We start from the raw sequence: 26,739 nt of genomic DNA, 5'->3' as shown, positions 1-26,739 counted from the left end.
TTTTATACCTAGCGTACCATAAACCTTTTCCAATTGTAAATCACTAGATACTGTCACCAACAACGAGTTTGTACATATTTATAAAACAGTTTGGGTGCCAATTCTCTCTGCATATGTCAATGCTCAGCACTGCATCCCTGCTCACTCCCCAGCTAATTTTAATGGGTTTAATGTGAATTCAGACTCCCTCAGAATGTGTTCATGTGCGTTTTGGTGTTATATCCAAAACTTTGCTGGAGTTTACAGTTAAGGTCTGTGTCAAGCTTGCACAACACGTTTACGAGCATTACAAGAACAAATGTGGCGATACCATGAAGGGTTGAAACCTGATAGAAGTGTCCTGACTATAAATACATGGATGTGTGTGCGTCCAAGAAATCCGTGACTTCAAATAAGCCTCAAACGTTCGTTCCTCCTGGTTTGTTCACATTATTTCTCAGCTCGTTAAAGTAAACTGCTAACAGTTGAAAACTGCTGTCCATTCAAATGGAATATACGTATGAAAAACATTTCTAAACAATTAAATGGGCTGGGGTTGAGTTGAACATGGCAGCGTGTCGGTTTGGGAGCTGCTGCCTCCATATTCGGTATTGGAAGTAAGAGATCACACAACGTACAAAGAGCGCAGCGGTGGGAGATTAAGGGATCGGGAGGAGGAAAAAGAAAAACAGAGAAGGTGCAAAAATAGAGAAGAGTGCATGGGAAACGGCTGAGCAATGTTAAAGAGAAAGATGAATTGATCAGCGCAACTGAAATTAAGCCAAAAGGGATCATTTAAACCCTAAATGAATGAGTTCAGCGGCCGTACGGCATAGTTCAGTAAAAGTGATCGATCTAATCGGCGTTGACCAATGGCGACAAGGGTGGCGTGGACGTCACTCACCTCCGCTGGCGTACTCCATAATCAGGTAGAGAGTCTTCTCAGTCTCAATCACCTCAAACAGCTGCACTGTAATACACAGAGGAAGGAGAGGCGTTAACACAAAGGCCAGCACGGAAAACACACACATGATAATGATATAGAGAGTGACTCACCGATGTTGGGATGGTTGAGAGTTTTCATGATGCGTACCTCTCGAAACAGCTGAAAAAAAATGTAAAAATGGCGAGAAGATTAACAGTCAGGATCAGTCATTCTTTGTCAAGTCTGAATTATAAAACTACACAAAGGTCTTTAGAGAATATTTCACAGATACATTAAATACAATATTCATAAAACATATATGAAAGATAATGGTACAAGGATAATGGATTGCTGTATGGCTTGAATTGTAATAATAATAATAATAATATAATTATTCCAGCATCAATATGTTTATACAGTACCAGTCAAAAGTTTGGACACACTTTCTACTACTTTGAAGAATCTAAAATATAAAACATATTCTGGTTTGTTGAGCATTTGTTTGTTTACCACATAATTCCATATGTGTTCCTTCATAGTTTGGATGTCTTCAATATTAATCTACAATGTAGAAAAAAATAAAAATAAAAATAAAGAAAAAACATTGAATGAGAAGCTGTGTCCAAACTTTTGACTGGTACTGTACATGCTACTTAAAAGTTAAATTCGTGTTCACTCCATTGAATATTTTACTTGAACCAAATGATATAATCAAAACAGTTATATTTACATTATAAGGTATTTAATATGTTAGTACTGATACAGATTTTGGAAGTGAAATTTTTGGGGGCATTTGTATTCACATAAGAACAGTGAATCAAACAATATACAATATGCAGAACATCTGGTGAAACTGTGAACAATACTACAGTAAAATTATCATTCCATTCATCAAGTTTATTTGTATTCAGTTAATCAATACAATCCACCCACGGGAGCGTCTCCCTGGTGCTATGCTGACAGCGGGGGCCTCCTCCCCTGAGCGTGCTCTTCCTTTGCCCCCCCCCATCCATCACTTAGCTCCAGCCTGCCTCTTCCTGCCAATGTAATGCCATCTCTCTCTCTCTAATTAAAGTAATGTATTCATCTGTGAACTCCTTTTTAAAAGAAGACAGCGTCAGGCTTGGTGCACGCTGATGGACGGAGATAATTCTTTTTTAACACCAGATGGAATCACAGTAGATTGAAGCGTAATTTCACCTCAGAAACTATGAAAATCTGAGAAATCCCGGCCGATGTCAGGTAAAATCTTAATTCGATTTGAAGAAGACCCTTGAAATTGGATTTTACAACTAACATACATGTGTTAAAGGTCGGGGATTTTTCATAATTAACTGCACAAGTGTTTACGAGGGTCCGCATTCAGCCACTGTTTAGTATTAAACGAATGCAATAGAGCCATTCATCAATCATTAGTTGCTTTGGGTTTGGTCACTAGTGTCAAGGTAAGACACTCTGACCCTGGAATCAAAGAGTGTGAGTGAGTGTGTGCGTGAGTGTGTGTGTGTTGTATCCGCAATAAAATGAGGCAAATGAACAACTGCAGGAGAAGAGGGGGGGGTAGAGGGAGGAAAAGAAAACAATATGAAAAACTGATGTGTTTTATGCGCATTTGGATTTGTACTAGTAGTGTTGGAGTCATTCATTGCTCTGTAAATCTCTCAGCGAACCTGCCTCGTTTAAAATTCTTTAAGAATGAATAACACGAGTTGAAAAAAAAAGTGAAAGCACAAAAAAAAAGATGGAGACAAACACAGACATGCAGTGATGCCTTCTTTTTTTGTAGCTGACACTCAGCTGCCCAGGGAGACACACTCCCCTTGTCCCTCTCTATTGCCGGTACAATAACATAAAACCATATATAATCCCTAGTTTTCATGTTCTTATGGTTACACATCCTTATTTGTATCCTACAGTAGAATTCAACTCATGGTGCCTACGAGATGAAAACATTCATTGGTCTATGGCCTAAAAGGGATAGTTTGGGTGTTTTGAGGTGGGGGTTGTACGAGGCACTGATCCACAGTCAGTCAAATGTGATTAAACTGGCTTTCTACTGCATTCCTGAATGGACCAGGTTTGTGTAACGTTAGACTGTATAGCTGTCATGTGTGAAGACATGGAGTGGTGACCCAGGTTTTCTCCGTCTGCTGAGATTTAGATGTGCTGGTGTGAGGAGAGGCCGTACTACACATTTAATTAAGATAACATGACATTAACCTTTTTTTCATCCTACTCATTCAGGGAGGGCGGACTAAGTGCTTACACACATTCTGCTCCATATATTCAGTCTTAACTGAATCAATCACATTTCAGACATGACAGCTGTCGAGTGTGACCAGTCAAAGATTCTCCCGTGAGGAAATGTGTTTTTACTGCCTGCTTCATTCGTTTATCAATCTTCTTTTTAAAAGGAAAATCAAAGTTTTCTTTCCAGCCTGTGCTCTCTGAATTTGCTTTCTCATGCTGAAGTCATGACATAACTTGACAGTCGCCCAAAGCATTGACGTGTCTATGCGCCTGTGTTGTGTGCGTTTTCACAGACGTCATCAAAGACAGAGTCCTGGTATTCAACGCACCTGAGGGGGAAAAAAAGGTCAGTTTGGTTTGCACATGCAAACACGCACACTGAGTCTTTCAATAATGTTTAAAAGTAGGTGTTCTTTCTTTTGGGCATGCATATCTGCAAACTGTTAGTAGTAGGTTTGTGTGTAACTACAGTACAACGCACAAAGCTGATGTAACCAGGCCAGAGGACGTGTGTCGCAAACTGCCGTAAAAACCTCAGCTGAGACACATACTCCAAATGCGCTGTATACAGGTATCGACACATCCCCCACGTCTTGAACCGGAATCAAGTACATTTGGAATAAGGAATAATTCAGAATATCTAAACAGAATATGCTGTTTACGTGACCCACATCAAATTCTTAATATTAGTGCATGTAAACATAGTTAACATCGATTAACTCCTCACATATAAAAAGGCAGACATGCACAGCTGCAGTGCTTTGGCACCCCGTCGGTTATTTCTTTTAAAACCCTGATGGTGTTTTGTGTTCAAGAAGCATTCACACGTGAGAACCACGGGGAACGTTCACCGTCTGGTGACGAGTCAGAAACATTCTACTCCTCTCTGTCTGTTGTTCTACTCGGTGCTCTGAAAAAGGGAAGCTTCAGCGTCATACACACACACACACACACACACACACACACACACACACACACACACACACACACACACACACACACACACACACACACACACACACACACACACACACACACACACACACACACACACACACACACACACACACACACACACACGGAGTGTGTGTAATTGAATTAAGTGCACGGTGCATCAGCTGTTCATCTGAGCTTTAAGAAGAATTATCGCTAAGCCTCTTCTCCCTCACCTCACTCTCCTGTACACCCATTTACCGCCCTCTTTCTCTCGTTCTCTCCCCCCTCCTTCCTGTACTCATATTCACCTCTTTTCCTCCAACATTTTCACTGCTTTTTTCTCTCTATTTCGTCCACTAACTGTAATTAAATCTGTGATTACTAATCGCTGGGTTGTTAAATATTTAGAGATTAAAAATAGCAACTGGTAATTGTTTCCGAAACAGAGTACGGCTTAAAAAGAGATTCAAACGCACAACATGTTATTTCCTGCCACTAGGGGTCTCTTAAACTAAACAGTTTGGGGTGTTGTGAAGTAGAGTTGGAATATGGGAGTTGTTGTCTTCCCCACCATTGCAGTCAGCTGATCCCAGTAAGGATATTCCTTCAGTGTTCATCTTTCAGGAGGTTTCTACCGGGAGCAGAATTATCCAGAGAGGCCTCTTCCTCTCCAAAAGAAAACAGACCCGCTGATTTAAACTGGAAAAACACTGAATAAAGCAGATTTACGTTAAAATGTGTTTTTTTACGCTGGTTGGCGGGCACAGGATGCTGCAGTTTGCTCAGCTTGTTTCTCAGATAACTGAAGATCCAGAAAATCCTACATCCGGTTAAACATTAAAAAAAAGATGAGTAAATACATGACAACACTGACACAAACTGTATATGATGCTATTGACAGGCGACCAATGAAACGGACCATTGCCTTGATTAAATTGACCGATTTCTCTAGGTTTGAAAATTGTTGAAAACATTTGTGTTAATGCATCTATACAAATCAACTAAATATTTAACATAGGTACAGTTTTTTAATGCGGAAGAGTTACATCCTGTTCCTTTAAGAACCAGAAACCTCAGCAGCTGGCCAGGACATTTTGCTGAGGCACTGGTATTGATTGAATAGCCAGATCAATCCTCAGCTCATACTGACGTCATGCTGTAATAACGTTTCTTTAACGTACATTTTGCAGGTTAAAAACTATTCTTGGTGAAAGCACAAATGTCAGATTTTTTCCCCATCGCGTCCGAATGCAGCATTTGTTCACTGATCCAACAGACCAACTGAATTCTCTTGCCTCATAATGTTCACCCTCTCCTCTCCTGGTTATCTCCCATGGCGATGGGCCCCTGCGTCACAGTTGCCATGCCAACCCAGGTATTAATCCCTGGGCCTGAATCTCCATGACTTCCCAGGGGATTGTGGGAAGTCATGGAACGCAGAGCACATGGAGGGAGACCTACTGACACACAGCTGCTGCCATGAGGAATCCTCGTATCACAACATGCGTTGATTTTGGGGGGTTTAAGGGAAGATTTCTTCACGCTGAATGGACATACACATAAAAAGGTGGCCAATTTTCAAACTCTTACGTGCTTTCAAACGCTTCTTGTCAAAATATGAACATTTACCAACCACTTTTCACAGTTTCAGAAAAGATTTCAATATCTGACAGTGGTGTATTATTTTCTTCTTCTTCCCTCCTTTCAGGCAGAATTAATCAACTGCTGAGCATTTACATCCTCTCTGTCCTTGCCAGGCATTGTTAATCAACTGCTAAGTCTCACTGCTTTTCTACCAGGATTTACACAAAGCAACTTAATGACCCACTGTCGAGTTCTTTCTCTCCTTTTTTCTTTTCTCGCTTTGAGAGTACAGCTGCGTGGGTTTGATTCATGTGTCTGGTCTGCCAGTCTGTCCAACCTTTGACCTTTTTATCCAGACTGTGTATCCATTTTTTTTCTTCTGGGGGGGGTTTTCAACAAGAGAGAGAGATGGAGAAAGAGTGCGTGAAGAGAACAGTGATGTTGAAAAGAGAAATGAGGAATTGATGATGCTTGCCTAGCTGAAACATTTAAAACAGCCAGCCCCATTACATCTCTACTGCACAACACACAGTCTAAAAACACTGTAGCACTCTACTCAATGTGTGAAACACACTTCCTCTTATCAGCTGCAGCCAATCATGAGACGCACACAGATTCAGAAAAATACTGGGGGGAGAGAATGAAAGACAAAGAAGGACAGTATGTGAGGGACGAGTGAGCACACATGCCTCTCTCTCTCGCTCGCTCTCTACTCCCACGTCAGAGAACCTACTGTGAATTACCCTCTGTGTGTGCCGATCAAGTTTAAGTTGTAGTAGGAAAGGATTTACCTTATGAATACTTCATCATAAGATCTTACCAGACAAACACTACTGAACTGGAATGGATAAGGTAATCTACTTCTGCCGGAGACATTTCAGACATGTCTATTTAAACAAAAATCGGAGGACAATCCTACAGTCTATGAGCCACTTCAGCACATGTTGCTGCCTCTCTAGCAGGGTTAAAGCCAAACAGCAGATGAAGCAAAAGCCGAACGCTTTGGGGGAGTCTAGTAGAGCAACTTTACTCAAGGATGTACCCTCGCCCCTTCTTCCTGTCGCTGGGGAACATCTAAATCGACTTTTGACCTCGTTTCTCCCTTTGTTGCCTGTTGCTGGGAGAGCTGCCCTTTTACATTATCCCCCTAAAAAAAAAAAAAACACCCACGATAAGAACACCTCCGCCCGACGACACCCTTCGTCCCTTTAATGCACTGCAGTCACTGGAGCTGAATCATTCATGAGTAGTTGGAGTTTAATTCAAGGCCTGTTTCACCCAGATCGTACCGCCTGACTCAGCTTGATTTAATAAAGAAAAGTTAAATATAGTTTCACAGATGTTGGCTGATGGAGGAATAATAAGGAGGGGAGAAAAGAGAGACCACTTCTCTTCTTCTACTGTTCTATTTCTCGTTGCTTTGAAGGGAAAGCCTTCTGCTCTCTCTCTGTCGGCCTTCTTATCCAATTACTCCCTTTTGCACGCAGGCACAATAACAACAACAACAACAACGCGTACAGCAACAACAATGCAATCATAGCGCAGACACCCACGCGGGGGACAACGCGCCGCACACAAAAGCAATGCAGATAATAGCATTACACGTGCACACAAAGGCAGAGTGGAGACTGTGTCGGCGGCGCAAGTTTTTCCGACGCACACACACACACACACACACACACACACTGTCTGTTCTCTTCGGTTCTGGTCTGTATCTTGTCTTTCTCAGGGTCGCTGCTTCTGTTCCAAGTCCTCAATTATCCCCGCCCCTTTTGTTTGCCCGTCTGGAATTCGGCTCCTGGCCTCAGGGGCCTGGGCGAGGGGCAGAACACACGTTGGTGCACATGCACGACATTGGAGGGCTGCCCGGTTCTCAAAGTAATACCGGGACTTTTGGTATAAGGCCGCTGCACAGTCTGGCAGATTATCCATCGACACGCACGGCAGGATGCGGTGCGTTAAAATGTTCATGTATGTTGCCATTATAGCCGTGAGGTCTTAAGATGTAAAAACAGGACAACAGCATATTTTTCTTTTAGCGAGGTTTTCCCAAAAATCCACATGAGATTCACTAGAGAGTCAGTGGACAAATTGTTTTTTTTCTATGTCAGGCATCATGCACTCTCTAATGTGTGCAACTCTTGTGCTGTGTTCAGGTGTATGTAGGACAGTCAGGATTTCCAGCTCTGCTTACAAACTCCTTTACAAATAGATTAATGTACGCTTTTCTAAAGACAACAACAACCAAAAGTTGCTCAGCAGAAATTTACAGCCAACATAAGTCAATATTTGTTTTTTTTACACTCCAACTATGCTTTACTACATAAATGTTACCGTGAATATTAATAACAATTTAGGCACATTGTTGTTTGCTTTGATGAAGCCTCTTCAGAATTTCCATCAACTGTGTGGTTGATGTAGTACACCTGCAGATGGATGGCTTTCACTAGATTTTGCATACTATACTTCACTTGCTCTGTTTCCTAACGCCCGTATTGGAGCAGGCTGGCATTCAGGAGAAGCAGCACCTCAAACACTTAAACCTCACAGTCCCTTCGTCCTCGACTTACTGTCAGGAGACATAGTGTAGCGCTGCAGAGGATGGAGAGTACAGCTGTGATTACAGTAGAACTACTACTGCAACACAAGGCCTGAGGAGGGAGGAGAGAGAAGTGGGACGCGAAGAGAGAGACCCAAAAAAAGAGTTGATGAAGATAAAAGAAGAAGGGAGGAGTGAGGAGAGAGAGAGAGAGAGAAATGGGGCATAAATCTACAATAGAGACAGAATATGGACTGAGGCGTAACAGAGTGTAAAGAGAGAGAGAGAGCAAGGGGGAGAGTTAGAGCTACTGTGTGCTTCTATTTCAACCCGACTGTGAATATTACATCTTCTGAATATTAATCTTGTGGAAATGAAAGTGAAGATTTCCATTAGGGTACACTGGAGCAAAAAAAAAAAACAATCTCCCATGAAAGACAAAGGTCTGATTAGCGTTGAACAAATGCATTGAGTGTAAGCTAATGCTGAACTTATTTCATGTTTTCATCTGAAGACAAAGAGTAGGCTGTTTAAAAATGTCCAGCCTCTTGTTTGAATAGCTGATCCAGAGTGATTCAGTGGTTTAAAGCCACCGTCATTTAATCAGCAAATATGTCTCAGTTTCAACCTATTGCATAACACCTTCATAAAAACAGCTTTAAGTGAGAAGAAATCTTATATTTTAGCTTTTCTACTCAACTGTAAAGAATTAACTGCTGACTATTTTGCTAAATCGATTAATTGTTTAGTCGATAGAGAAAATTAGCCAAACATTTACTGTTCCGGCTTATAAAAAAGAAGCATTTTCTGCTTTTCTTTGTTCTATAAATCTTATTAAAAAATAATATTTTGGGGTTTTGGATGTTGGTCATGAAAAAGGGCACGTTAAAAGACTTTCTTCAGGTTTTACACACTAAAAACAAGTAGACATAATAAATTCACTCCTCAAATAAATAGGCAGCCAAGCTAAACTAAATAATAGCGAAATTTATCGTTTAGTCAAATAGTGATAGAGAGGCTATGTGACAGCCAGGGGAGGACAAAGAGACAGAGAGAGACAGTGTCACCTGGCAGCATGCATCGTGTCCTACACCAACCAGGATAATGCTGACAGGACGCAACTGGCAGCGCTGCGCTATGCAGCACTGGACCACTATCACTGTGCTGCAGAACACACACACACACCCATACACACCCATACACACGCATCACACACACTGTACCCTGCCTCGTTAAAAACCAAGGTCTTAGCTTAAAGATCTGAAGAGCTCATTCATGGTGTAATTAAGAAGGCATCTCACTGTTGGAACAGAGGGCAAATATGGTGAACGTCTGTGTTCCCACAGCGGGAAAACCACACACACACACACACACACACACACACACACACACACACACACACACACACACACACACACACACACACACGGAAAACCGTCCATCAACTCTGTTAAAAGCATCAATAGTTTATCAGGAGTTGGTGATAACACTCTCACAGAATGTGAACTGTCAAGTCTAGTTCCTTTTTTTGTAGAAAATAACAGCAAAACGGTATTTCATGAAAGAAGAAAAGTCAATAAAAATGATTTTTTATGACTTAAGGTTAAAGTGGATTTCTGAGATACAAACTGAGGAACTTCAGTCGATGGCCGTCTTGAAACTGACATAGAGCCTTTTGGAAACGAACCCCTTCCATTCGTTGGCCTGAGTGTGATGTCGTCAGTATCTATCATACTGGGTGGAAATGTGTTACAACAGAACTGAGGTTTAGATTTCCCAGCCACTATTGGTTACCATCTGGATATTTTTCCAGCTGGAATAAAATGGTCAGAGTATGTTTTCTCTTCTTTATCCACCTGCGTTTTTTTCTTTTCTTTTCGAGGGGTGTGAAATCTGTTATTGTCCATTTTGTTTAGTTAGTTAGAAGTTTAGCACGCACGTTCTGTAGATCTGAATCGGTTAATACTTCTACTTAAGATGTTTAGTTTGATTTAGTAAAGACAGACTGTTTTGTTTGCCTGGTTTAGTCTTGTGTTTCAATAGCACTCGGTTTGTTACTGAAGTAAAATGTCTTTCGGAGGTGGACTCAGACTCAACAAAGCTGGTTCAATTTCTATCCAGTGTGGGAATGTCTGGTTGTAAAAAAACCAAAAACTTCTATATCCTTTCAATTAGCTAAATTAAAAAGGTAACTTCAATACTTTTCAACCCTTTTTTCACATGATTTTGTGTACAAGTAACTAATGGGGACAACAATTTTTTAATTTGTTCGAGTATTGAGTGAGGACGCTGCAGACGGTAGCTGCTAAACAGGCTTACAGCAACTCCTCATCGACAATGTACATCCACTAAAGTTTTATTTCTCTGTAGGGATCTTTTCATAATGTTCTCAGACACTTATAATAACGATCCGAGCGTGTCAGTGGCAAAAAATAAAACTTTCACTGGATGTACATGGACGGCGAGGAGTTGCCCAGAGCGATTACATTACAGCCGGTTGAGCGGCTGCTGTCTACAGCGTCATCACTCAATACTGAACCAATTAAAAAAAATAAAAAAAAGTATTTTTAAAAAGGTCGAAAAATATAAAAGTTACCCTTTCAGAATGGAAATAGTTTAAAGTAACAGAGTCACGTTCATGCTGTTATCTAATGTTATTTCCAGGTGAAAGAATGTCGGTAATAACACAGTGGCGGAGTTGTCTCAAAGAGACATGGCTGGACCATAACAGATATGTTAATACTCTTCAACGTGTGTAAACTGCAGAGACACACAACCACGTTTTCTTTCAAAGGGACGGCCCCCAAAGAACTCTGGGAGGAGAAATAGAGCTACAACCAAGAACTAGACGGCAGAATGACAGGAACTACACTTATTGCCATCACTAGTTGCATGGTGTATATTGAGATTTGTCTAACAAAACACATTTTCCTTTTGTTTTTTCTTTTACATTTAGTGTTGAAGTGAACCGTCAGAGCATCAGAGTGCTATCTAGGCCAGGTGGACAACTATCGCACAGAGCCAGACACCATCAATAACCCAACTCTGTGTTCTCAATAGAGTCACAGCCCGGCCCGGACCGGTTAGCTAACCAGTGGAGTGTTCATCGACTGGCTGGCTGTGTGCGTATGAGTGTGATGCAGCATCGATCTCCATGATGCAACGGAGTTTGTGTGTGTGTGTGTGTGTGTGTGTGTGTGTGTGTGTGTGTGTGTGTGTGTGTGTGTGTGTGTGTGTGTGTGTGTGTGTGTGTGTTGCAGTGACCAGGCTGATAAAGAAGACTCCTGATCAGACAAGGCCAACTGAACAAAGAGTGAGCTGTATGAGCTGTGAGAACACAAACTACAAACCAGGCTGAAACTATCTCTGAATGACAAAGAGCAAAGATGACAGAGAGAGAATGAAAAGCATACAGTACATGGCTTAAAAAGGTACATTTAGAGATCGATTAAACTACGTTGATAACCAATTCATTGTTTGAGTCAGCTCTCAAGCCAAAACGCTGAACTTTAACTTAACTGCTTTTCTATGATTTAGATCATTGTAAGCAGTAAATAGTAAAACTCTTCGGATTTTGTAATTGTTGGTTGGTCACGATAATCCGGCCACAATTCCCATTCACGATATTACCGCCATAATCATCGAAGTATCTTAAAACTCTTAAAATGGCACTTTTAGTTATGAAACAAATATTTTGATTACATCCCAACACATCCTTTTTTTTTTAGTTACCATCCTTTTTAATGAAAAACAATCAATCAAAATATCTTAAATAACCCATATCGCCCCAACCCTAGCTGCAACTCTGATGAAAATTGATGCCAAAATTGTCTTTTTTTATGATCCCTAACAACTGTTCAAGGATCAAACAGATCCTGAACAAAAACACAGAGATTTTCAGAGGTGAACATTCCACCAAATAAGCCAGATGAGAAAAACACTTCAACTTTAACTGCTTGAACACAGAATGCAGGCCTGAAGACACACACACACACACACACACACACACACACACACACACACACACACACACACACACACACACACACACACACACACACACACACACACACACACACACACACACACACACACACACAGTTAATACATGACTTTTGTTATCCATGCCGGTTAATCTGAATGAATTAGATTTGGTGTTCATGGTTTACATAAAATGAACAATTGAATCTTGCAGAACCAATCTAAAAATGTATATATGTCCATATTGGGGCTCACAGCAATTGAGTCCCGGGTTCTGCAGCCTGTTGAAATGTCGGTATAAAACTGTATTGGTTTTTACAAAAGAAATACAATTGCCCATAAAAATGAACTGACGCTGGTTTGTCTGCTCTTGACCTGCAGTCAGCAACGGCTTCCCTGACATCAAGTTTCTCATGACAACCAAAAGGTCAAAGTTCAGACAACAGCAGCACGCAAGGATCTTCCCAGAGTTACCCGAGGCAAAACAACAACACACGTTTATTTAAATCTCAATAAACACACGTGTGACACCTGACTGACTGTTAAATCATGTTTCATGTCATAAAAACAGTTAAAAATACATCAAAAGCTGCTAATTTTCTGTTCAAAGGAAATTAGGGGATCAACATATGAGTTGGTTTGTGTGTGTTTAATGGTTCTGTGATGGCTGCAGATGCTCCTGTCTTTGATGTAGCTTTACACTCGTATGTGTCACTCACCTTCTGTAGGCTGGTCGGGTTGAGCTGTGTTTTATCGATGATCTTTATTGCAACCTGGGAGGAAATGACAGAAAAAGAAATGAACACAAACAACAAAGAAAACATTTTATTACAACAAAAAAAAGTTTTTTCATTTGTTGCAAAACACAATCGCAACAAAAATGTAATATGTTCCAGTAAAGTAGTAAAAATTCCTGGCCAATCGTACTGGAATGCATTTCACTTTACCAAAATACTTTTGTTTTGTGAGAAAATAACTTTAAACGTCTCATTTATCAAATAAGTTGCTGATCACTTCAGCTCCAATGTAATAATTATGAACTACTTAAATTTCCAAACGTCTTTATCTGACTGGCGGCTCCTGAACGATGTGCTCTGGATGAGAGCATGTAGAATTAAAAAAACACAGGGTTTCTCTGCATGTGAAGAACACAGGAGCTGAAATCCACTAAAGAAGCGGACAGAGCTTCATAAGAGGCTTAACAACATGTGGTGACCCGGTCAAGGACTACGTCCAACTGCCGCTGTAAAAACCACCAGTATATGACCGCCTTCTGCTTTATATGGGAGGACAACAACAGCTCTCACATGATCGACACGGAGGACACGTCAAGTTTCTACTGAGACTGATCAACTAATGTAGGCCGGGGTTTAACGAGGAGGAAGACTGACTGTTTTGGCTCCTGGACCTCGTCAGTTAACCCAGGAGTCTGCTTCAACTCCTCAGCCTCATGAATCCCCAGCATGCAGCAGTGCGGTTTCTGCCAGTACTCCCCCACCTTCCTGTCCATCTGAAACTCACCTCTTTGCCGGTCAGTATGTGTCGTGCCAGCTTGACCTTGGCGAAGTTGCCCTTGCCGATGGTTTTGAGCAGCCGGTAGTTTCCGATGTGCGGCTGCTCGTCCGAGCACAAGGCGATGGAGTTGCGGCATCGGGCTCCGAGCGAGCGGCTCGACCAGCCGGTGCCCTTCTCCGAGCGGCTGGCCGACAGGGAGGTATGCTGAGGGGAGAGAGAGAGAGAGAGAGAGAGAGATGCAGGTGAGCCGTTGGTATAAGTAAACACTGACTGCCATTTTGAATAAAGACATTTCCCGTACAATATCTGTTTATTCGTTGGCTTTTTTAAACGTGCTATCATGTTCTATAACTATTCCTCCATACTGAACAGCCATACAGCATCAAACGACCACTGAACACCATGTGATCATGACTGTGCTCCTGTAGTCATGTGACTGCACCCTGGTACCAGACACCCAGAGGTGAAAAGCTGGAGCAACCGGGGGCTACCTATGAATCCCATCGGACCCCTCTTAGTCTACATTCCTCGCATTCATGCACGACTGCGAGGTCAGCGATGTCAAAAGCACGTTGCCGTGTCGGTACGAAGTGAGGTGACGGCGGCACATCGAGCTGCCCTGAACGCCCCGTCGCTCAGCGGAAACACATGACTTCAAATTTTGGCAACCTGGAGCTAAGTGAACAAAGTTTGTTTGTGAGAAACTGTCTTCCTTACATCATCAGGATATTAGTAAAAAAATCAGAGAAGAGAAAGTAGAAATCTGAAAAACATTCACCATTTTACACGGGCGTCAATATTTTTGTATCTGCCACACCAACCCTTGGACCCTTTAAAACTCCAAGGATGTAGCGTTCAGAGAACAATGTAGAGTGGGAAAGCCAAACATTTAGCAAAATGTCATAAAAAGAATTTGATATAATAATAGTAGAAAGGACAAACGTTATATTTAAATGAACTTAAACTACTAAAAGCTAAATAGTGTAATAACAAGTGGTTTAGTAAATTAACTCATTGACTTAATTATTCTATTGAACAAAATGTCCCATGAATTATCTATATATGAATGTATTATAAATTATGAATCGCTTTCACATGTGCACTCTTGTATGTTAATGAATTTCCATTTGCTTGCTCCAGCTCTGTGATTTCTTGTGTTGATGCAATGTTTTCTTTTTGTTTTGTTTTTTTCATGTGAACCCTGGCTGCGAAAAAACACTTCCTCAAAGATAACCGTGAACTTTGAATACAAATGAACAAAATTAAGTCAATCATTACATTACATTACAGTCATTTAGCAGACGCTTTTATCCAAAGCGACTTACAGGAAGTCAACATGATTAGCAAATAAAGATTGCAACTGTGTTTCACATCACAAAAAGCAAGTTTCCGTTAGAGCCCCAGAAAAGACACGTGTCCTATAATATATAATATATATAAAATACAATAATGCAGTGACTTCTTCCCTCCATCCCTTCCCTCCACACACAGTCAGCCTGACCCTAAACCTGAACCCTTTCGGTCAAGCAAGGTTCTAAAGTCTCGCAGAATAAACATCAAACGCTTATCCCTCCATCTGCTCTTCTCCGAGCACCAAGCAGAACAGAAACATCCCACGGAAACAAACTAACTTGAACTTCTCATCTGTTAGTAGAGATGACAGGAGGAAATAAGAAAGAACAAGAGGCGTGTTTAAAATGTCTGTTGTTGTTTTTAAAAACCGCCTTGTTCCCACCTTCTTTCTGAGATGAATTTAAGAAATGACAGAGCCGTGGCGGTCAGACAGTTGTATATGTTAATGTACTAGGAGATAGACTTTATTTCTAATGGACAAAATTAACCAAATAAAAATGGAAAAACATTACAAAACGCAATATTTTGTATTTTTTGGCGAGCATTTCTGCTTTCATTTATAGTGAGAGGACTCAGCCTCAATAGTGTCAACTTTTAATCCATAGTTGATGTTAAATGTTACAGGGACTGTGATAACTGCAAACGCAGATTCCGCTGCTCTGATTGCATAAAAAAAAAGAAAAAAATGTTTTTTACTCAAAATGCATATGGTGTAGTGTTATCTAGGACAGTTTTGCTCAAAATTTGATTTAAAAAACTTAAAGTAACATCTGGCTCACAGCATTGCAATGTATCACAATATATTGAGTTGTAACCCCTGCATCATGATATGTATGGTATCCAAAGATTCTTGCCAATAAAATAAATTAATCTCAGGGTCTTAAACGCATCAATCTTTCCCGTCCCTTCTTGACCCTTCAAACCACTAAACCAGTATGAAGACAGAAAGCCGGTGGTGGGCTTCCGGGTCATGTAAGGATTAGGCCTCTTGGACAGATTGAAGTTAAAACATGTAGTCTGGACGTTTTCATGGGAGAAAAGGGGAAATGTAGAGCCCCAAGAGAAACACATGACAAGCCCTCAGTACAATGACTTTCTATTTCCACACTCTGAGAACTGTTCTCTCTCTCTCTTTCTCTCTCTCACACACACAGATCAGAAGTCAGATAAAACCGCATCACCTTGAAATGCACCCAATGTGGTAAACACAGCGGTGAGATCACCAGATCAAACGATTTTCCAGCACACAGACACACGTGGGAAAGTGCACCGGCTCAGACCTTAAAAACCAACAATACTGACACACTGCTACTGACACTGGTGCTACTAATATAAAAATTAAAAAAAGCAAGATAAACATTTAGTACAAAACTCATTTTTATAGGACCTCTGTAAGCCCTAAAAACACAAGTCCTTAATACTTTCGTTTTTAGGGCTTACAGAGGTCCTATAAAAAGCACTTTGCATTTCTTCCGACACGTTCATTGTCACCTCCTCTTCACCCCCTCCCCCCTTTATACACTCCATCGTCTTCTTCTCCTTCTCTCCCCTGGCTCTTCCCATCCCCCCCCAGACAAATCAATTTGCCTCCCTTCCCTCTATTCTCCTCTCCTCGCCCGGAACCCGCCCTCTCTTTTGTCTCGCGCCGCTATCTTCATTTTCGGGGGCGACCTCACATCAATTTGAGCTTCGTGTCGCCCCTCCATCGGCCATCCCCCCAACTCTCGTACTTTTTTTCAAGGAGCGCGGTCCATCAATTCGCCCCACCACCCCACCCTTCTGATTACCAGGCGGTTTCATTCAGGAGGAGGCCTCCGTCTCCACTGGCAGTGGACTTGAGGGCCAGCGGAGGTATTTTGGGTAGGGGGGAGCGGACGGGGATGAGAGCCCTCCACATCATTACATATGTAGGGGGACATTTGGTATGGAAGATGGATGAAGGGCCGGTGGGTGGGTGGCTAGGTCTAGGTGTGTGTGTGTGTGTGCGCAATTTGCACAGTCAGCAAATGAGCTGCAACTTGCAAAGTGGAAGAAATCCATTCTTTGAGACGATGTCCTGCATCAGCATCTCACAACCCGCTCCGCTCTGCCAGTCCTGAGTTCTTTGTTCCCAGTCTGCTGCTCATGAACACATCTAACGTTGCCCTGACGTTAATATAAAATCACTGTTGTTTCTAATATTGGTTGCCATTTGAACTGACTTACCTCTCTATCTAATGTTAATCTTTGTACACATTTAATTTCTTAATCTGTTTTATAAAAGTCCTGCTCCCATTTTGAATTGAACTGAAATGAAAGTCCTTATCGATCAAAGGGCTAGATTATCTAACTTTATCAGAATCCATAAACAGCATAAATCCAGTTTTGGGCAAATGCATCTGCATTGCGTCACATGCTGTCCTAAATACGGCTTCTCTCATTGACGAGACAAAGTCGGTAAGCAGTTTATTCTTTTAAATTCTTGTGTGGTCCGATAGGAATGCAAGCTTGACGTCACTTCAACAACAATACACAATACAACATCTGAGGATGTGTTGTCTGATGGCTCCGATGTGAAACAGAACACCAAGCTGTCAACAGCAGCTTTGTCATCGTTACATCACGTCTTTAAACACGTTACACGCCGTGTAAAAAACTTAGAGGTTCTCCGATTTGTTGAAACCTTTCAGAAACAACCTTGGATCATTTTTTAAGAACTCTGAAAAGATTAAGCCGGAGTTGTTTTTTAAACTTCAAAAGTTGTCACAGATTATATCCAGAGATATACGGTGCTGGAATGTCCATGATACATACTCTCAGTTGCTAGTTTATTAGGTACACCTAATACTTTTACCAATAAATCGACATTCATTGAGGTAATAATGTTTAGTTTTTGTTTAAACTGTTAGAGATTTTATTTTGGAGGCTACAGTTTGTGGTGCAGTTGAATTATATAGCATTATAGCGAGAACTGTTTATTTTATTTAGCCTACCATCAATTATGTAAATGGAGTGAGCCGCCCTTATCTCAACACACGGCAAGAAACTACTCCACTTCAATATCTGCACATAAATCAGCGACAAATTCAAAAAGTGTTTTCTGTGTAGATGAGATGACAGATGGACTTGTTTGCTGGTTGTTGATCATGACCATGTGTGACCAAAACAGATAGATATCTGCACTTCTGCTGATGTTTTAAACCACAAGCCAAAAACAGGTTGGTTATGTTTTACTTCAAAATAAGAGCCCCAAATACGAGTTTCTGCCATTTTTGTCTGGTTTCTAAACTGATAGGTATTAACGGCTTTATGATAGCATTTTTCAAAGTGGTTCTGTCGCGCTGATCACATCTAATATGTGAACTAAGAAAAAATGGAAACCCCTGAGGTGCATCGCAGAGATATCATGAGTTAGAGTCGGGCACAGTGCCAGGATTTCCATTCGGGATGGGCCAAAGTGATTACGTCTGGGCCTTTCAATTACAGAAGTTAATACTTGTTGGCTTCCTTTGTTGGTTTCCAACTGGTAGTCTCACTAAAACAGAAAGGACTGATATCTGTTCTAGATGAATGTGAAACTTTCTTTCCTAAAAAAATCAAATAGTGAAAAATAAAGCCTCTCTGCCATGTTTATGGTTTTTGTTTAAGTTGATTGCAGGGCGAGGGAGGGACAATGGCTGGGTGAGCTAGACTGACTTTTAACAAGAGAGAGAGAGAAGTTCTGCGACTTATTTATTTACAATTCTCATAGACGCATTGATTTATTTACTTTTTATAATTTGAGGATACTATTCTTAATAAAACATCTCAGCCAATCGCTGTAGTACAGAGTCTGTACCATGACATCATGTTGTGATTGGTCCGGGCTGTACATCCAATAGTAGCGTAAGAAAAGCTGTCTTTTCTTTTTTAGAAAGTCTTAATTGTGTATCTAAATGTTAATCTTAATAATAAAGAAACAAAATGAAAGAAATATATGTTCTCCCAGACAGGCCAGTACAGGTGGGTAGACCCAAACACAATGTTAGAGCCACGCATCATGAGATAATATATTCAGAACACAGTGCTATGTGATGGCATGCATTCCATCATCTATTCTACAGTACAGCTGTGTGTGGGGGTGTACAGCTGAATAAAAATGCCTATGAATAAATTAATGGAAACTTTGACTGAAGAGATTGTAGTTCACACATATGATTTCATAAACTTAAAATACTCTTCAGTAGTTTGCTTGGTTTCTGTTTCTTCACATGCTGCTTCTCTGCCATATGTGATCGTTTTCAAGCTACATTTCTCAAATCACTTACAAACATTGTATCCATTGTAGGAGTGTTTTGCTCGTTCTGCTACTTTATTCTGCATGCAAATGTGATTTTCTCTCTCTCCCTTACTCTGTTATCGTGGCTTTAAATTAAGCAGGTGGGGTTGGGGCCACCGCTACTCCAAGACTCTCGGCTTGACGTACACCAACACGTCCCAACAATGGGCCACGCCCTGAGGGAGACGCCCTGCTGCTGCAGCCTGGATGTACTGTATAGGTCTAGGCGTGCGTGCGTGCGTGCGCTGGTAGGGAGAAATTGAGATAAAGACAGGACGTGTGATGCCGTCCCCAGCAGAGGAATGGCGTAACCTTGAGCCTTCCTCCACCCCTGCAGACACACACACACACACACACACACACACACACACACACACACACACACACACACACACACACACACACACACACACACACACACACACACACACACACACACACACACACACACACACACACACACACACACACACACACACACACACACCTACAGTGCCACTACGGCTTCCTCTTCCTCTCTCTAGCAGCTGCGGCTCTGGTGGCCTTGTGTTTTCAGACTGCGTGTCCTGACACACACAGCTCCTCTATCACGCTGCACAGCAGACGCATCGTCTCCACAACACGACGAACAGATAACAACTTTGACATTAAAGAGAAGGGCGAGTGGATAACTCACTTACCTCCATGATATGCGCTTTTTAACAGAAAACAAAAAGGAACTGGTTTATCTCTAATGTCATCTGCTAAACGTGTCATAAAAAATGTATATACTGAATAGAGCCAATGCACACTTGAGACATTAGGTTCATCGACCCACACAGCAACCCCGTTTGAACTTCTTACATCTCAGTCGTCCATCAGAAGCATGTGTCAAGAGCGTCAGGATGTAGGAAAAGAGCTCGACCCGCGTCACTTCCTGTCTTGGAGACAGAGATGTCAGCGGAATGACAGCAGGAGTGTTGCATGTTGCGCCGCATCACACCAGCGAGCGTTTCCTGGCAGGGCCCCATGAGGAAGAGGGAGCTGCCGGAAACAACACGTCAAGTGAAACTGACGGATGGGGCCGTCTGATGGTCGTGCGTTAACGCGATCTGGACTTTTGCACAAAGCCTTTCATTCCAGTTAATAGATTCTTATAGCCACAGTGCTGAGTGTTTATGCACTAGAGTTTTCATTAACGTGCACTGGTATTTACAGCAAAAAAAAAAAAAAAAATGGATATCAGTCCTCCTTAGTGAGTAAAGTAATAAGTCTGATTTAAAAAATTCGGATCGAAAATACAACGCATTATTTATGCAAGCAATTGATATCCAGGATCACACAAGAGAACAAAAAAAGAAGTAGTGATCGGCATCGTTACACAGGAACGTGGTTGTTAAGGGGATTTATTCTGTCATAACAAAGCCAAAATACCATTTGTAATGAGCAAACACTTTCAACACTGACACAGTAACAAAGTCTGCCCACTGCAGTAATGCCACCGTCATGTTTGGTTTTCTTTCATCGCAGGAAGTTATCACTTGTTGGTATTAGTCAGGAATATTTTTGAAGCGGCAGGAAATGTGGGAGCAAAAAAAAAACATGATGAATAGAAGAAATGTCTAGCCGGATCGAAAAGCTTTTGAATTTCAGAATAATTAGGGACGGAAAAGCTGCTAAAATAATTGATTTAGAGGGAGTGCAAATGACACACTGTTGCACAAACCATAATCAAACCGTTTATTTAGCGTTTGTAATGAACACAAGCTTCCATCCACCTCCTCCTAAACAATGTAAACGGCCGATACTGAAACTAAACTTCACCGACGTCTCTTAATCCGTAACTATTGATGCTGCTTCTGTTTTCAATCAGAGAACATTTGCGGAGGACTGAAGCAACGCAGCGGCTGACAGACATTCTTCAGCTTCCGACCGATTAGCATTAGACCGTGAGTCAGAGCCGTTTGGCCGCAGGGCTCCTCTACCTGACATGTACAATGCATTGCCCCAGGGCAGGTAGAATTGTGTTGCTCTTACAGGAAAGCTCAGTCTCAATCTTCTGTTCTATGCACCAAGTATACTGCACCAGCAGCAAAGTAGCGAGCTATTTTTAAAGAAATTTCACTCAAAGGAGCCTCATATGATTCCCTCTTTAAACTGAAATGAAAACTGAAATGTAATCATGGCCTTGGAAAGGGTTTCTTGGGGCCTCGGGTTACAAAACATGCTCAAAAACTACACAAAAAAAGGTTTTGGGGCTTAAAAATCACCATTAAATCAAGTTGAATGTGACAACTTAAAAGTCAGGCTATACAACATCATATTGGAAACGTATCTTCAGATGACCTTGTCTTTTGTGGTAAAACACAACAAAATGTCCTATATACACAGTGAATGAATGCAAGCGGAATGCTCACAATGTTGAGTCTATTACACTTATTGTGGAACATCTTGGGAGTGCATTTAAGAAAAGAAAAAAAACAGCCATGATTGTCTCAACATCAAAAACATTATTGCCCACATGAGCCAGGAGGACGACTAGCAGACATTGTGGGTTAAAGGTCACCCCCCTCCCCCCTCTGGCTCCAGTATGCAAAGTGGAACTGGATTCCTCATTCTGTACAGTACACACACTCACAGAGATGCTTTCTGTTCCCCCGTCTGGAGATGTGCCACATTACTCAGCGTATCATTCACTGCAGGGCTGTGATCATCAGACCGGGCTGAGCTGAGGGTCAGATTTATTCCGTTTGGATCAACAGCAGCAGTGGATTAGAGAGCTGAGTCACTCGTTGGCTAGACGTTGGTTTCTCTCTCTGTCTCTACACAGACGGATACTTCTCTCTGTAATGATCGCTTCTGTGAACCCAGAGTCACTGAGCGCTCTGAGATACGTTTCCAGTGCAAAAAGAGACAGGATTTTCTTTTACAATGTTGCACACATCACATATAGGACAAAGGACCCATTTGTTTGGTAGTTTTGCCCATCATTTATACTGGTTATGATAGCGCTGTAGTCGCCAAAATAACTGCTGTGATGAGATCGGGGCAATATTCCTTAAATGACAACTGGCGGGGAAAGAAACATCCAGTCAGATGAGTTGTGGACAAGCACACGGGTCGGCTCATTTATGCCACAATGTCCTTGCAGATAAAACAAAGGGAGCGTACCTGTAATGTCATAATACTGCCTCACTGCACATGAAAACTCTGTGCACATACATGCATCCATTGGGAAGTACAGTAGGTCAAATGTCAACCAGTCTGTGTGTAAAATGGGATAAATTGGGAGAGTTTGTAACTCCAAGTTTAACATGTTGGTTTGTTTAAAACCCGAACAATCGTCTGACTGCTTGTGTTCCTCGCCTTGTCAGACCGCTTTTTAGCAATGTTGCTATTGAGAAATATTACTGGTAGGAATGGTGGCAAAAATTACAAAAATGAAGTTGTTTGAAACCATAATCTCCCTTTAAAGATGCAAAGATTATTATTATTTTTTTAATTACTTTTACTGGATTTTTTCTCTCACTGATTCACTCTATAAATCATCTCCGTACCTGAAAAACCTGTTTTGACGTATTCATATACCTGGTTGTCGAATCCTCTGGTTCATTTCACTACATGATATATATTCAGGAAGCACCTTCGGCCACTCCCTCTCCTACCATTCTCCCAGCTCACAGTCTTTGCCTCTGCCCAGTCAGCCACTTCAGCCTGACCCAACCTCTCACCATAATTATTTTCCTTTTCCTCGTGCCCGAAGCAATTTGTCTTAAAAGTCAAGTCAAGCCACAGGGGGGGGTTAACAAGCTTTCTTGGTTTTAAAAAAAAAAACAGCCAAGCATTGCATTATCTAATGAATTAAATGAAATGGTTGGTTAGTGCAGATCCTCTGTTGGCACAAGGAACTTTTTACTAAAATAGTTTGAAAATGTGCCTTTATCTTGAAACAACAACAACGCAAACAGGAACCAAGATTGTTGGCCAAAAAGGTTTTGCTGATTGAGCTTACAGTCTGTCTGCCGCAGGAAGCTATTAAGACGTCACTGTAAGAGGAAGTCATGACACAGCAGTGGACAGCGTCTACCTTGTACTACCGCCTCCTCTCTGCCATCACCCATTTGATGGAGAGAATCCGACCCCAAGGGAAAACTTTAAAAAGCTCTGTATCTAAAAAGGACTCTGTTTTGTGGCAGAGCTCCAAGCTGCAGCAGCTAATGGACAGAAACAGTGATTGCAACACACACACACACACACACACACACACACACACACACACACACACACACACACACACACACACACACAGACACACACACACACACACACACACACACACACACACACACAGTCTTTATCACATTCAGCTTAGAGTCAACGACATGAAACAAGGCTCTGCAGCTTCCACTGTGGTTACCCGCTGCGCTGCTCTGCTCTGTATGGTTAGAGGCCCGGGGCATTACGGACCTGAAGCTGCAGTAAATGGTAAGAGTGAGATTTGGGCTGTTAGAGGGCCCAGGGGTGAAGGGTGCGGAGGGCTGATGGTGTTATAGGTGTTTGTTCTGTGAAGGTGCGGGGACTCTAGGGAAAAAGCTTGGCGTCTGCTATGCGTTCTTGGAATGTGTGTTATGTGTTTATATTGTACGGTAGCACTGTTTGGACTATTAAACAGGGTATTCTTCTGACATTTTAAGGTTAGTTGGAGAGGAATGTCTACCAAAACCTGGAGAAATGTATTTAGGAGTGTAATGTTAACGTGAATGAACCTCTGGTTAGAAGGGGACCGGGCCTTGTAGATTGACACGTCGCTTCAGTTCAATGGCTGCAGAAAGCCAAGATGGCGACGGAAAAAACGCTTCAAAACTGCAGTCCACAAACCAATGTGTGATATCACAATGACTACGTCCACCTCTTATGTACAGTCTATGGAATAGGAACTCAATTTAATTGTTAATCTCGCCAGAGGAGATGTAGCGGGTGCCTAAAATGGTGACAAATAAAAAACAACTGCAATAATTCAGAGAGCTGCAGAGCAGGCAAGATCCTGTAACCACAGATGAAAAACACTCTAAAGTGAACAGGACGAGCAGATGCTGTATCTGCATGAGACACTGAGGACGGTAAGCAGACACCTGAAGAGCCCCGTTATACAATGAACACAACGGACCGACTGTGTGCGCTCTGACTGTGAGCCAGAGTGTCCCTTTATACCCGTCAGACGGTTTGCTTTTGTGATTGTGTGTGTATCTTTGTGCGTAAATGTGTCCACCTGTGGGGGATCGTGTGTGTGTGTGTGTGTGTGTGTGTGTGTGTGTGTGTGTGTGTGTGTGTGTGTGTGTGTGTGTAGTTGACAGGGGCTCTGTGAGCAGCGTCATTCTTCACATGGTAGCCTGATCTCCAGTAAACGCCACCTGTTCGGCGCGGTTGCCGACCAGCTTCTTAAATTGCTTTACATAATAGCTGGTAAGATAACGGTTGTGCTGATAAAAAGCCGTCGCAGTTACGCTTCGTATTAAATGGCAACCACGTGTAATTAATTATTAAGGGTTTAACCGACACATTGAGATTTGGCCTCTTTATCCTGCATCCCATGCTGTGTTCCTTTGTTTTGGACCTTCAAAAGGCCAATCCTGATTTTTTTTTTTTTTTTTTTTACATTTGGCTGGCTTACAAAGAGATATGATAGAAACGTTTACACACACACACACACACACACACACACACACACACACACACACACACACACACACACACACACACACACACACACACACACACACACACACACACACACACACACACACACACACACACACACACACCACTGTCGGCCTATAGAAAACAGGCTTGCTCAGAAATACATTATGTAACATCAGGGGGAAGAAAATGTGTCAATCTGCAAAACTTCATCTGAATAAAGACACAATTTTGAGACATATCTGCACGATTTGTGAACAAAACATTGCTTGACCATAAATGTATGCCTCATTCAGGGAGACTGTTGATTTTACATTGTCAATATATCCCATCATGCTTAGTGTACCTTGAAGAATATGTATTGATGGATCTTTGTCAAATATTGTCGTAAATATCTGTTAAATGTAAAAAACATTAGGATGAGGAGAAAACAAAGAGCACCACCTACTAAAGCTAATCTACATTCACTTCGAGTGAGAAGACGACAGTGATGGGGGAGTGATTTTTGGGGAAAGTGCAATGTATTTAAAAAAAAAAAAAAAAGTAGAGAGAAGCTAAGACGGTATTTAAGCAAGTAATACAAATCTGAGCTGGGAAAGTAAACACTTAAATTTCCCTTAAAAAACGGCCCTGCTGTGCTGTTGAGCAAGCCATTTACAGGGAGGTCCGCTAAATCTCTTAAGCTCCTTTCCCAGCACTGCCCTGCTTCACATTCATACTTTCACGGCTGAACCCGCTCAGCGAAACCACAGTTTGCCCACTGGCTAGGTTCACCGGAGCTCCTCTACTTGCTCACGGGCACCTTGGCAGTAGCCGTTAAGGTTAAAACAGACGGTAACTCAGTCACCTCTTCCGGGGATTTAAGTCGGGAATCTTCCCTGCCACTGGCCCACTTCTGTGACCTTTGGGCCACAGTTGCACCAGTAACTCCAACAAACACCTTCCAGTTGGGTTTAGGTGGCGAGCGCCATATAGGTCATCTAATATCAACCCGCCCAATTATATACTGATCAAACCACGGTTCACTTGGCCTCAGCGAACTAGATGATTGATGCCCTGAGGCTGTTTCATATTGCCGGTTCTGTGGTGTGTTTCTAGGGTGAAACTGATGCCATCGTGTGGGGCTCCGGCGGTGAGTGCCAGCTTTTTCACATAACAAGTCAGAACAGCGGTGGCAGTGGCACACTGAAAGATTTGTTATTTGCTTAAGAGCACACAGCTCTACATGTGCGCACAAGCACTAACCCACACCTTCAACACGACTTCCTTTTGTATCTCTCTCACACACACACACACACACACACACACGCACACGCACACACTAAAGCTCCCAATAAGCCCCGAGCATAACAGTTTGTCTATTCCCACTGGTGAAGGATCTTCACTGACTATTTTCGAGCTCTAAACTTTCAAGCTTCGCCACCGCGTAGTTCACTCTTACATAAACTGGTGTCTTATGATGAAAGGAAGTGCAAACGCAACATTAGAACTTTAAAGAAGTGACTAAATGTCTTCACTCAAAAAGGGTTTTCTTCCTCATTCTTATAACCTCGACAAATCACACCTGATCTCAGAAATACACAGTAAAAATATAAAACACACACACGTATTTCATGATCTCTGGAAGTTAACCAGCATAACAGGCTGTCAAAAGGACACAAGAACCAAAAGTTTGAATGCAAACAGGTCTATAAGAGATGCACG

At 41.9% G+C, this 26,739-nt stretch overlaps 1 protein-coding gene across 1 annotated transcript in view; it reads right to left on the bottom strand.

Moving 5' to 3' along the window:
* Positions 1–26,739, bottom strand: part of mark4b (MAP/microtubule affinity-regulating kinase 4b) — a 50,423-nt gene that overhangs the window by 20,690 nt on the left and 2,994 nt on the right. The window contains 4 exon segments of the mRNA XM_054597582.1: positions 884–949; positions 1,036–1,084; positions 12,914–12,967; positions 13,716–13,913. Of these exon segments, the coding sequence (XP_054453557.1) occupies positions 884–949; positions 1,036–1,084; positions 12,914–12,967; positions 13,716–13,913 (367 nt within the window).

This window comes from Anoplopoma fimbria, chromosome 1, assembly GCF_027596085.1.
Source record: "Anoplopoma fimbria isolate UVic2021 breed Golden Eagle Sablefish chromosome 1, Afim_UVic_2022, whole genome shotgun sequence".
Classification (NCBI taxonomy): Eukaryota; Metazoa; Chordata; class Actinopteri; order Perciformes; family Anoplopomatidae; genus Anoplopoma; species Anoplopoma fimbria.
This window is presented reverse-complemented; position numbering and strand designations above follow the sequence as displayed.